Source organism: Acomys minous (genome assembly GCF_964271855.1).
Source record: "Acomys minous genome assembly, chromosome: 7".
NCBI lineage: Eukaryota > Metazoa > Chordata > Mammalia > Rodentia > Muridae > Acomys > Acomys minous.
The window spans coordinates 115,911,744-115,924,789 of NC_140488.1; the positions used below are offsets into that span (position 1 = coordinate 115,911,744).

Below are 13,046 nucleotides of genomic sequence, written 5' to 3' on the forward strand. Positions count from 1 at the left end.
TCCATTTCCTTATGTAAGCCTCCAGCAGAAGCTGTAGTCCAGATTAGCTCTGGAGTAAATATTGGAGTTAAAGGTGTGTCTTCCTCTCTCAAAGATCTGGATTAGAAGTAGACCTTCCCTCAACTTAATCTGAAATCCCTCCCAGATGTGCCCTCTATTTTTGAGTGTTTGTTAATTCCTAGTGTAGTCAAGTTGACAACCAAGAACAGTTATCACAAGTCCATCCTTTGTCAACTTGACACACAATCATATCTCCTTATGTCATGTGAATTTCCCCCATGAAAACAATAACCAGGTCATGATAACATCTAAACATAACTATCCCATATACGATCATAGATACATCATATATTTAACCAGATCATAATTACACCATCCTCTTATATGCGTATGTGTTACTAAAGAGTTAAAAATAGTTGCTACTTCCTGCTTACTTGGTCCAATCAATATAATGTCATCAATATAGTGAATAATGTGATATTTTGTGGAAGAGACAGAGGATCAAGATCCCTTATAATTAAGTTATCACACAGGGTAGGAGTTAATATGTCCTTGAGGTAAAACTGTAAAGGTATACTGCTGGCCTTGCCACCTAAAAGCAAATTGCTTCTGATGGTGCTAATGAACAGGTATGGAGAAAAAGGCATTTGCTTGCTCAGTAGCTACATACCATGGACCAGGAGATGTATTAATCTGCTCAAGTAAGGATACCACATCTGGCACACAACTGCAATTGTAGTCACTACTTGACTGAGATTTCGAGAGTCAAATATCATTCTCCATGATTCGTCATTCTTCTGCACTGGCCAGATAGGAAAGTTAAAGAGAGACATGGTGGAAACTATCACCGCTGCATCTTTCAAGTCCTTGATGGTGGCACTAATTTCCCCAGTTCCTCCAGGGATACAATACTGTTTTTGCTTCATTATTTTCTTTGGCAAAGGCAACTCTAATGGCTTCCATTTAGTCTTTCCAACCATAATAGTCTTCACTCCATAGGCCAGGGAACCAATCTGAGAATTCTGTGAATGTCTCAGTATATCTATCCCAATTATACATTCTAGGACTAGGAAAATAATCACGTAATTAGTTCAAGGACCCACTGGACCTACTGAGAAGCAGAATTCAGCCAAAACTCCATTAAGCACATGACCTCCATACACCCTTATTTTTTAAAAAAAGATTTATTTATTATTTATACAGCATTCTGCTTGTATGTGTGCCTGCAGGCCAGAAGAAGGCACCAGATCACATTATAGATGGTTGTGAGCCACCATGTGGTTGCTGGGAATTGAACTCAGGACCTTTAGAAAAGCAGCCAGTGCTCTTAACCTCTGAGCCACCTCTCCAGCCCCATAAGCCCTTACTTTAGCTGGAGTACCACAGTGTTTCTTGGAGTCTCCTGGAATCAGAATCAATTCAGAACCAGTATCCAACAGACCCTAGAAAGTCTGAGTATTTCCTTTCCCTTGGCCTACTGTTACCATTATAAAAGGCCATGGATTCCTCTGAGGAAGGCCTGGAAAAAAAAGCTAACCATAAAACTTTTGGGGATTTTTATCAAGGTCCTTCCTCAGAGGAACCTGATCTTCTCATCATTCAAGGGACTCTGGGTCTGAAAACTAGCTCAAGTCTGGAATTTTATTTCATGAGCCAAGATTCCCTTTTGCTAAGATACAGTGCAGCCATTCTTTCATTTGTTTGAGAATTTTTCTGCTTATACAGATCAAACAAAATACAGTGTAAGCTTTGTATCTATTTTATGCCTGGAAACAGCATGATTGATTAGCCAATGTCAAAGGTCCTTATGAGTCATGCCAATGTGAATTCACTTTGTCTGTTGTCATAGTTAGGGTTTTTATTGCTGTGAAGAGACATCCTGACAATGGTAACTCTTATAAAGGCAAACATTTCATTGGGGCTGGCTTATGATTCAGAGATTTAATTCATTCTCCTCATAGCAGGAAGCATGGTGGTGTGCAGGCAAACATGATACTGGAGAAGGAACTGAAAGTTCTACATCTAGATCTGCAAGCAGGAAGAAGTGAAGGGATTTGAGCTTCTGAGACCTCAAAGCTCTCCCCCCTAGTGATATACCTCCTCCAACAATGCCACAACTACTCCAACAAGGCCACAATTCCTATAGTGCTACTTCCTATGGGCCTATGGGGCTCATTTTTTTTACTCAAACCACTACACAAGTGCTATACACTTGTACCATTATGGGTTAGGCCATTATGGACATTCCTTTTTCTATGCTATCCATTATAATAACTATGAGCACCTTGTCTTTGGTGATTCAGTGCTGCCACCTGACCCCTGCTACCTTGGCTTCCAGTTAAGCCCATTGCATTAAACTCATCCAACTGAGCAGCAGTGTCTCCAACCCTAAGGTCTGGGACAAAGAAAAGGGAACAACAAAGCTTTTCATATGTGTTGGTGCTCCTCTCACCATTTTGTGTCCTATAGGATTAGTGAAGGGCACGTCTTGTGGGCCTTCCCATCGTGAATTAGGTTTTGGACAGTGTGCCCAGCCTAGCATTGCAATTTCCCTGAGTTTTAAAATCCCTTCATCAACACTAAGCAAAGGGATTTCAGACATCTCCAACACTTTTTTAATAGGCCATCTTTTGACAAATGTTTTAGTCAACCACTGAAACTTTTGACACCTTTTTTTAAAAATATATAAAACTGTGTGAGCTTTTACATTAAATCTAGAATCTCCACTGAAAAGGTCCATGTTAATAAATTCATAATGATTCAGTTTTATGTTCCTTCCACCATTATCTTACACCCTTAAAAGTCCATTCTTCTACATATACCCCAGAATTCTGCTTGTATGAATTAGCAAACTCATTAAGCTCTTTAGTAGTGTAGTGTGTACTTCCTCATGGACTGCACGTTCCACCTCCCCTCTAGGAGCCTGCTTTGCCTTGAGTTTGGTTATAGGTCTAGAGGCAACTATTGGTGGGCCCTGAAGGACATCAGTACTGTCTTGCCAGGCATCTCCTTTAGAGAAAGTCACTATTGGTTTAGCAGACAATGAAGGATTAATTCCTTTGGTCAAAAGGAAAACGGGCAGCATTTCAGGGGCTTGGGGCTGAGGGTAGAGAGACTACTCCCTTAGATGAGATGAATCCTTGAGAATCTGAGGGTTCAAAGTTCTCAGGTTCAATAGGGTCCTCGCACATATCCCCATCCCAAGTTACTGGATCCCATTCTTTACCAAGTAATGCCCTAACTTTAAGTGCTGATAGCCTCCAGTCTGGGACTTGAATTTTTGCTGTAATGTAGCCAAACTTATAGTGAGGGCTTCAGTTTGATTTCCCAAAACTTGGGTTCTGTGGCTGATGAAAAGATTCTCTTCCAGGCCATACTTAAAAACCTTTAGACTGGAGCTGGGCGGTGGTGGCTCTCACCTTTAATCCCAGCACTCAGGAGGCAGAGGCAGGCGGATCACTGTGAGTTCCAGGCCAGCATGGTCTACAAAGTGAGTCCAGGACAGCAAGGGATACACAGAGAAACCCTGTCTCCAAAACCAAACAAACATAAAAACAAAAAAACCAAAAAACCTTAGACTGTTCATGCACAGCTGGAGCCACTCAATTCTGTTTGTTTGCTTGTTTGTTTGTTTGATTTTGAGACAGGATTTCTCTGTGTAGTCTTGGCTGTCTTGAACCTGCTTTGTAGACCAGGCTGGCCTTGAACTCACAGCGATCCACCTGCCTCTGCCTCTGCCTCTGCCTCCTGAGTGCTGGGATTAAATGGGTGTGCCACCATGCCTGGCTTGAAGCCACTCAGTTTTATCACTAAGTTTATTATTGCCCTTCATCATATTCTGAGATGCTGGAAGTTGGTTAATTTTTATCATGGAGCTTATTCCTAAGCTTCATCAATTTATCTAGAGATGTTAAGAGAAACCAACCAACAGCATCATTTTCCTTATTTTTCCACAAGCTGTCAAAAATTCTAAATACAGGGTCAACAAATCCATCCCCCCCCTTCAATAACTGGTGAATCAGGATACATATATTTATCTCCTTGAGTTTATAATATAGTTAGTTCATGTCATGGGCTTTTAGTACTTATCCAAGCTCCCAGAAGAAGCTTCAGTAACTGGAGAGGCTTCAGTGACTGTAGGTATTGACAAATTGGAAGGCTTATTCCATATATTTAAAAGATTCATTCTGTATACTTCGATTGCTCTAGAACCACATCTAGTACCAAAACCTGTATTAGCCAGGGTGAGAGAGAGGGGGGTTGGTGGGGGACATATTGGAATTGACTTCTAGGCTGTGGTCCAGCTAATCCAACAGCGGCTGCCTGTGAACCAAACAAAGGTCTAAGAATCCAGGAGTTCCTCAGTCCACAGGGCTAAATTTCTAAGCTGGTCTTCAGTACATGCTGGAATCCACCTCCACAAAAATAGCAGGCTTAGTACCAGCGAAGGAATGGACTTGCTAGCAAGGGGAGGGCAAACAGATAAAGAGCAAAAGCTTCCCTCTTCATGTCCTTATATAGGCCTCCAGCAGAAAGTGTGGCCTAGATTAGATGTGGGTTTCTCAGCTTAAAAGATCTGGACTAAAGGTGTGTCTTTCTGTCTCAAAGATCCTGATTGGAAGTAGATACTCCCACTTCAGATTAAGCGGAAATTCCTCATAGATGTGCCCTCTGTTTTTGGATTTTAGCTAATTCCAGATGTAATCAAGTTGACAAGCTAGCATAGCCAAACTACTGGGTTTCATTATGCCATCTTTACATATAGGTCATTACGCCTTGTTCTCATTCATTCCCCTCCACGCTCCCGTCCTCCTTCTTTTCTCCACCTGGTTCCCTTTCTTTCCCCCAGTTAATCTCGCCTCCTGCTTTCCTAGTACACAAATCCTGTTTCTTTCTCTAAGATCTCTTTCTTCCCTCTCATGATTCACTTGCCAATTTTGTGACCTACAAACACACATATATAAATATATGCATATACGATGTTAAAGCTAAGTCTTGCATGAAAAAAAACAGAAAGCTGTATATACATCCTGCCCTGGACCAAACCTTTTCTTGAGTCTGGCTTATTTCACCTAACATAATGACAGATTATGTTAACTAAATTTTAAATAGTTCTCTTTGTTTCTCTCTGGATCTCAAGGCCTTACCCATGCTAGGCAAGTACTCTACCACTGGGCTATACCCTAAGGTAAGGTCTTTCTTGTTTCTACTGCTTAGCCTAGCAGGCTAGCTAGAGTTCCAGGCAGACATCTTTGTCCCCAATAATCCAACTCTTTACGTGGGTTCCAGGTATCAAACTCAGGTTTTTAGGTCTATATGGCAAGCAGTTTTACCCCCTGAGCCATCTTTCCACTCTCCCACCCCCTTCTAGTTACTTAGCATCTTTCTCTGAGAGTGGAAACAAGAGACCAGGGTTAAATATATTATTCACTAAATAACAAGGAGACACAAAAAGAAGAGTCTGATGGTAAAAGAAGTAAAGATGCCAATTCTTCATTCATGTAGGAAGTGCCCCATAGAAGAAGTTTAAAATAGTCAACATCCCTCGAACTAAGGACATTACAGAATCCTGGCTGAAAGAATAGATCACTTTGTTTAATATTGTTCATGAGTGCCTTTGAAAACAAGACTGAAGTTATATTGGTCAATTAAAGCTGCATTTACAAGTTTAAGTAGTGCATAGTTTTGAAATTACCAGAGTCTAATGCTCAGGTCTTCCTATTACTATATAGAATATACTATATCTCAAAATAAGCCTTTTTATTTTATTATTTTTTATTTACTTACTTATTTTATTTACTTATTTTTGGTGCTGAGGGTAGATCCAAGGCCTTCTGCATGTAAAGCACATATTCTATACTGTGCTATATAGGCTTTCTGCCCCGGACTAAACCCTTTAAAATAAGTTTAGCTAAATTGAGATATCCCACTAAGTGGTTCTCCTATTTGTTTAGTATTTGCATTATGTTTTATTTTCCTTATTTTTGTGGGTACTAGTAATTTCAGGAATATAAAAAATTTCATTACCTCATCTGAGAAAATGAAAACTGTGAGGTTATCATTTCCCTGACCATTATGAGGAGGATGCCAGCTATTTCATCTTTGTTCATAACCACAAGACACCTGTGCACACAAATCAAAATCATAGGCTAGTGAGATGGCTCAGTGGGTAAAGGCACTTGCAGTTGAAGCTTAGTGGCCTAAATTTGAACCCCGGGTCTCAAATGTGTCCTCTAATCTCCACATGTACACTGTGGCATATGTACACTTACATGCCCACACTAATAATAAATAATTTTTTGATGCTGGAATGAAAATGAAGACTATGAGTCTCTGGGTTGTCTGTGGAACAATGCACTAGTTTTAAAATATCATTCTTTACAATTTCAGTCAAACTGTAAGACAATTTTAGCTGAAAGGAAATGCAAGTCTCAGGTACCACTTTGAAAATAAAATTTTGGCCCAACTATAATGTAGTATTAATGTGTTCCAGAATGTTTTAATATCATCATCTTGGTGAGAATCAGAATGACTTGTGGTTTACAACACACCTGGGTGTTCTTTTGAAGAAAGCAGACAAAATTATTTGAGCTATTGTTTCAGAAAATAAAAGGAGTCATGTGATAAATCACCTAGGCTGTACATATAAATGAACAGTGACACATCTGAATTAGTCACAACTGACCACTACAGGCCAACTCTAGGATAGATAAAAGGCTAGAAGTCCCTTAGCCATGCTTTCTTACAACCAGCTCTAATGTAGTGAAAAGCAGGAACAAAATTCTGTGGTTACAATTGACAAAAAAGAGCCACGGCAGCTCCACCAAGCACAGCCAACCCCTTATCTTGCTGCAGCTTTGTAGCGATTAGCACATCACATGAACCAAAGGCTGTTGCAACTTCAAAATTGAGACTATTGCTTTGTAGGAAAAGTATAAACTCTGTTCTTCAATACTGGTAAAAATAGAAGCATTCTTAGGTGGTGTGTTCACTGTGGTAGAATAACTGAAGCATAAATCAGTTATGGTGTAAGAGAACATTTTAAAGGAGGAAAAAAATAATTAAATGTTTTCTGTTTTTCAAAATGACTAAAGCTGGCAATGTAGTTTAGTCGGTACAGTGCTTGCTTTGCATTCAAAGCCCTGGATTCAATTCCCAGAACTGCTTAAGTGAGTGCAGGCCTGTAATCCCAGTGCTCAGAATTTAGAGACAGAAGATGGCTACAGAATAAGTTCATGATCAGCTTGAAATACCCAAGATCTGTCACAAAAATAAACTATAAACTATAAAGCAAGGAACTAGAGACTGTACATGATCATGCGGCTTCTAATACCAAACCCTAGGGAGGCTGAGGCCACACTGTACTGTAATGTTAAGATCTTGCTTCAAATATAAACAAAAACCATGAGAGAGAGAGACAGAGACAGAGACAGACAGAGAGAGAGGGGGAGGAGGAGAGGGAGGGTGGGAGAGGGAGGGAGCAAGCGAGGGAAAGTGAGAAAGAGAGAGAGAGAAAGGAAAGAGAGAGAGAAAAAGTGAGCGAGAGCAAGAGTGAGAGAGAGAGGAGGGGAGGGAGCGAGCGAGCGAGAAAGTGAGAGAGAAAGAGAGAAAGTGAGCGAGAGCAAGAGTGAGAGAGAGGGGGGGAGAAAGAGAGAGAGAGACAGAGAGAGAGAGAAAGTGAGCGAGAGCAAGAGAGAGAGAGACAGAGAGATAGAAAGTGAGCGAGAGCAAGAGAGAGAAAGCGAGAGAGGGGGAGGGAGAGAGAGAGAGAGAAAGCGAGCGAGCGAGAGCAAGAGAGAGAAAGCAAGCGAGAGAAAGAGAGAGAGGGAGGGAGCGAGGGAGGGAGAGGGAGGGAGCGAGCAAGAGAGAGAGGGAGAGAGAAGGAGGGAGGGAGGGAGGGAGGGAGGGGGAGCGAGTGAGAGTGAGAAAACGAGAGAGAGCGAAAGCAAGAGAGAGAGGGAGGGAGGGAGAGGGAGGGAGCGATCGAGAGAGAGAGAAAGTGAGCGAGAGCAAGAGAGAGAGTGAGAGAGATAGAGAAAGAGAAAGCAAGCGAGAGAGAGAAAGAGCAAGAGAGAAAGCGAGAGAGGGGGAGGGAATGAGAGAGAAAGAGAGAGAGAGCGAAAGTGAGTGAGAGCAAGAGAGAGAAAGCAAGAGAGAGAGAGAGAAAGTGAGCGAGAGCAAGAGTGAGCGAGAGAGAGAGAAAGCGAGAGAGAGAGAGAAAGTGAGCGAGAGCAAGAGTGAGCGAGAGAGAGAGAAAGCGAGAGAGAGAAAGAGAGAGAGAAAGCGAAAGAGGGAGAAGGAGGGAGCGCACGCGCGAGAGAAAGCAGGAGAGAGACAAAAAGGGAGAGAGAGAGGGGGGAGGGAGGGAGGGGGAGGGAGGGAGCAAGCGAGCGAGAGGGGGGGAGGGAGAGAGAGGGAGAGGGAGGGAGCGAGCGAGCGAGAGAGAGAGAAAGAGAGAGGGGGGAGGGAGGGAGGGAGAGAGAGAGAGGGAGAGGGAGGGAGGGAGAGAGAGGGAGACGGAGAGCAAGAGTGAGCGAGCGAGAGAGGGGGAAGGGAGGGAGGGAAGGGAGGGAGAGAGAGGGAGGGAACAAGAGAGAAGGAGGGAGGGAGGGAGGGAGAGAGAGAGAGAGAGAGAGAGAGAGAGAGAGAGAGAGAGAGAGAGAGGAGGGAAGAAGGAGGAGGGGAGGAGGAGGAGAAGGAAGAAGAGGAAGAAGAAAAAGAGGAGGAGGGGGAGCTGGGAGGAGGAAGGAGTGGGGGTGAAGGTAGGCGGTGAGTAGGAGGCAGCTAAAGTTTTCTTTGCGCTACAAACCTGATCCTTGTGCCTTTGGGGATTGTGACGACACCAGGCATCAAATGAGAGAAACATGTTAGTAACCATTGTGACCCCTAGGTAGTGTAGGAGGAGAAAGGAATGTCACTGACCAACGTTTGGACCTCTCCCTCATACCTTTGCCTGAGACTTCAGCAGAGCAGCTGCTTTTCCAAAGTTTCAGAGGCTGGTGCCCTGGAACCTAGTGCCGTGAGATAGGTGACCTGCCCCAGTGGTGATGAGTGCACCCTGTATCTTTCCATTCCAGGCTGTCCAACATGACAACATCTATGGCCTCTCTCAAATAACTAACAGCCTTTTTATGAGTAGTGCCATGGTCGCCAACGACAAGCTCATCCTGTCCAACAGCCGAATCACCATGATCATCAGTGCCTCCGTAGAAGCGGTTAACACATATTTTGAAGACTTTCAGTATGTGCAAGTGCCGGTGAGTGATACTCCCAATTCCTACCTCTACGACTTTTTCGACCCCATAGCTGATCGCATCCACGGCGTGGATATGAGGAATGGTCGCACGCTGCTGCACTGCACCACAGGAGTGAGCTCCTCTGCCGCCCTCTGCATTGCCTATCTCATGAAATACCACAGCATGAGTCTGCTGGATGCGCACACATGGACCAAGTCCTGTCGCCCCATCATCCGTCCCAGCAACAGCTATTGGGAGCAGCTTATTCATTATGAATTCAAGCTGTTTAGTAAGACAACTGTCCATATGATTAACTCTCCTTTGGGTCTGATCCCTAACATCTATGAGAAGGAGGCCCGTATAATGGAGATAATGTGAACCATCCATCCCTTCCCTGGCATCTGCATTAGATCCTGGTTGGTTTGAAAAATGAAGAGAAGAAGAGAAATAAGAACCCGTGGATGCAGGAAGATAGGGGAAGAAAGGGATTGGAATATTTAACTGTCATGTCTTCAAATAAAGTTAAATGTAAAATGATGAAATGTTTCTAGGTCTTCACTTTATTTTATTTTTTTAATGTATTTATGTATTTATTTACTTATTTATTTATTTTGGTTTTTCGAGACAGGGTTTCTCTGTGTAGCCTTGGCTGTCCTGGACTCCCTTTGTAGACCAGGCTGGCCTTGAACTGACAGCGATCCGTCTTCCTGCCACTGCCTCCCGAGGAGGGCGGGGGATTTTGAGGAAGCAATAGGCTGAGGTGGGAAAGAATAAGGGTAGTGATTGGAAAGTATTGTTATCTGCAGGCGGGAGTGAGAGAATGGGAGGATGTGGGGAGGTAAAGAGAGTAGGGGGAAGGAGAAGGTTGGGATGATGAGGTAGGAGTGAGTGGAGGTAGAAAAAGGTTGGGGGAGGGGCGAGTTCGAATTATGAGGTAAGAATATGTGGAAGTGGGAGGTGGGAGAGGAAGGGGGTGGGTGTGAGATGCGGGGATGGGGGGATGGAGGGGTGGGGGGGAGGGGGTTTAGGGAACTAGGAGAAGGTAGTGGACCAGGATTGTGAGGTAGGAGTGTAGGACAGTGGGGCTAGCAAGGCAGCTGCTGCTCAACTGAAGCAGCCCTGCCAACAGCACCGTGTACACACAGAAGGCTTGAGATCCTGCTCTCTACCTGGGCTGACTACCCTGGAAGTGAATCCTCTTCCCACTGTAACTCAAAGGCAAAGCCTCTGACATCATGACACGTCAGTTAAGGAATGACTTACTGGATACAGAGCTTCCAAGCCTTCATATCAGGGTCTGGGAGGCCTCAGGGAGTCTCACACCATCCCTATCTGGCCTTTTAACTCCGATGACCCAACTCTCATTTTCTAGATTTGGATTTATGCATTCGTTGAAGAAACCATTCCACTTGATAGAGTTCTCGGGTTTATTGTTGTTATTGGTTGGTTGTCTGGTTGGTTGGTATTGGTTTTGAGTAATATATTAAACACTGGGGTCTCAACAGGTCCTTGAAAGACCTCCTCAGCAGCCTCCCAAAGGGACATTAGTTTCTTTCCCAAATCATGTGCTAAGAGTGAGCTGACCTGACACTGGGCCGCAGAGATTCCTCTCATGGAACTTGACTTGTATCATAGGGTTTCTATTACTGCGATGAAACACCAGAGCCAAAAAAGCAAGTTGGGGAGAAAACTGTCTATTGGGCTTACACTTTTGCAATGTAGTCCATCACTGAAGGAAGCAAGGACAGGAATCTGGAAGCAGGAGCTGATGCAGAGCCATGGAGAAGTGCTGCTTGCTGACTTGCTCCCTGTGTCTTGCTCAGCCTACTTTCTTTTAGAACCCAGAGCCACCAGCCCATGGCTAGCACCACATCTAATGGGCTGGACCCTCCCCCATCAATCACTAATTAAGAAAATGTTCTACAGGCTGACTCAAAGCCTGCTCTTATGAAGGCATTTTCTCAATTGAAGTTCTTTCCTCTCAGATGATTTTAGCTTGTATCAAGTTGGCATAAATCTAGCCAGCACAACTCGGAAGGCTAGAGTTGCTGGCTCCGTCTCAGTCCTGTCACTACTGGTCCCTCAGAACCTCAATTTTCTGTCAAAGCAACCACAGACCTTCTGTTATGGAGTCCTTCTGAAGACAAAACCCCTTAGTACAACCTGGCACCTGCCAGGTTTTACCCCAGAGTATCGAGCAGTGAGTGTGCTCTGATGCTGCAGCCTCTGGGATAACACTCATTACCCTCATGGCCTTTCCATGGCTCTGCAGCTGTTTGTTGTTTACAAAACAGTCCTCCAACAAAAAAAAATCGCTCCGTGTGTAAAAACTGGTTCAAGGTCCTGTCAGACTCAACCAGAGAAAAAGCCTTTTTAGATGTCTCACTGTATTGAATACACTTCCCCCAGTCACCCAGGCCTGGTTTAAAATCACAGATGATTAGAGAGACAGCCCACTGGTCTTGCTAGCTACTAGATCCAGGAGAGATCTTGCCAAAGGGCATGGTGGGAGGATGGATCAAATGAAAGCTTTAGACACATTGTTTCTTTTTATTACTGGAAAGCAAAAAAAAAAAAAAGTTCACAGAACACAGGACTGATGTGACAGAATCTAAATCTAATAACCTTTCTGGAAGAAACCAAGATGGGCGATTTCTTTACATCTATTGTTGAGAAGAAAATTATTTGGGTGTAAATGTGTGTGCTCGTTTTTCGAATCTTTAATATCCCATGAGTGAACTCCTTGGGACATCCTGTGCTAGGAGTTGTAACACAAGCATAGATCTAGATGAAACTACGCCTGTAACCAAGCTACCAAGCAGTTCCATGCCTCAAAACCTCTCCATCATTCTTCTTTGTAGTCAGCAGAACCTAGCCTCTGGCAAATGGTGATCTGTTTTCCTTCCCTGTAGATTTGCTTTGAACTCAAAGTCACATTAATGGAACCACATGAATGTAGTCTCTAAAGAGTGACTTCTTTCATTCAGCACAGTGTCTGAAAGATTCACTCATATTGTGCTCCCCACTGTGGATGTATCATAGTTGGTTCTTTATCAGGATATAAGGATATCAGGATTCTTTACCAGAATATTCTATATAAAGGCATGAAGCTTTATACTATATTCCTAGGAAATGCTGTAACAAAGTACCAAAAAAGTGTGCATTAAAACAACAGTAATTGGGGCTGGAAAGACGGCTCAGAGGTTAAGGGTACTGACTGCTCTTCCAAAGGTCATGAGTTCAATTCCCAGCAACCACATATTGGCTCACAACCATCTATAATGACATCTGTATACATAATAAATAAATAAATATATTTAAAAAACAGTAATTTATTTTCTCACAGTTCTGAAAGCCAAAAGTCCTAAATCAGGATGTTGGCAGGACCATACGTCCTGTGAAACCTGTATGAGAGAGTCTTTGCTTGTCTAGTCCTTGCCACTGGTGATTTGGGCCCCCATTCCTTTGTTTAATTCATTACTCCAATTTCTACTTTGTCACATGGCTATCCTTATGTGTCCATATTTATCTTACTTCTGTGCTTATCTGTGTTCAAATTTTTCTCTTATTAAGATGCCAACCAGGCCGGGCATGGTGGTGCACGCCTTTAATCCCAGCACTCGGGAGGCAGAGACAGGCAGATCGATGTGAGTTCGAGGCCAGCCTGCTCTACAAAGCAAGTCCAGGATAGACAAGGCTACACAGAGAAACCCTGTCTCAAATCCGCCCTCCCAAAAGATGCCAACCAGAGCCAGGTGGTGGTGGCACACACCTTTAATCCCGGCACTTGGGAGGCAGAGGCAGGTGCAT

General features: G+C 43.5%; 1 protein-coding gene across 1 annotated transcript; it reads left to right on the plus strand.

Moving 5' to 3' along the window:
• Nucleotides 1-8,942: 8,942 nt before the first annotated feature.
• On the plus strand, nucleotides 8,943-9,734 carry DUSP21 (dual specificity phosphatase 21). Its single transcript, XM_084788891.1, has one exon. It carries the CDS (start codon nucleotides 9,048-9,050, stop codon nucleotides 9,612-9,614), a length of 567 nt encoding a protein of 188 aa, XP_084645017.1. The 5' UTR covers nucleotides 8,943-9,047; the 3' UTR covers nucleotides 9,615-9,734.
• Nucleotides 9,735-13,046: the final 3,312 nt, after the last annotated feature.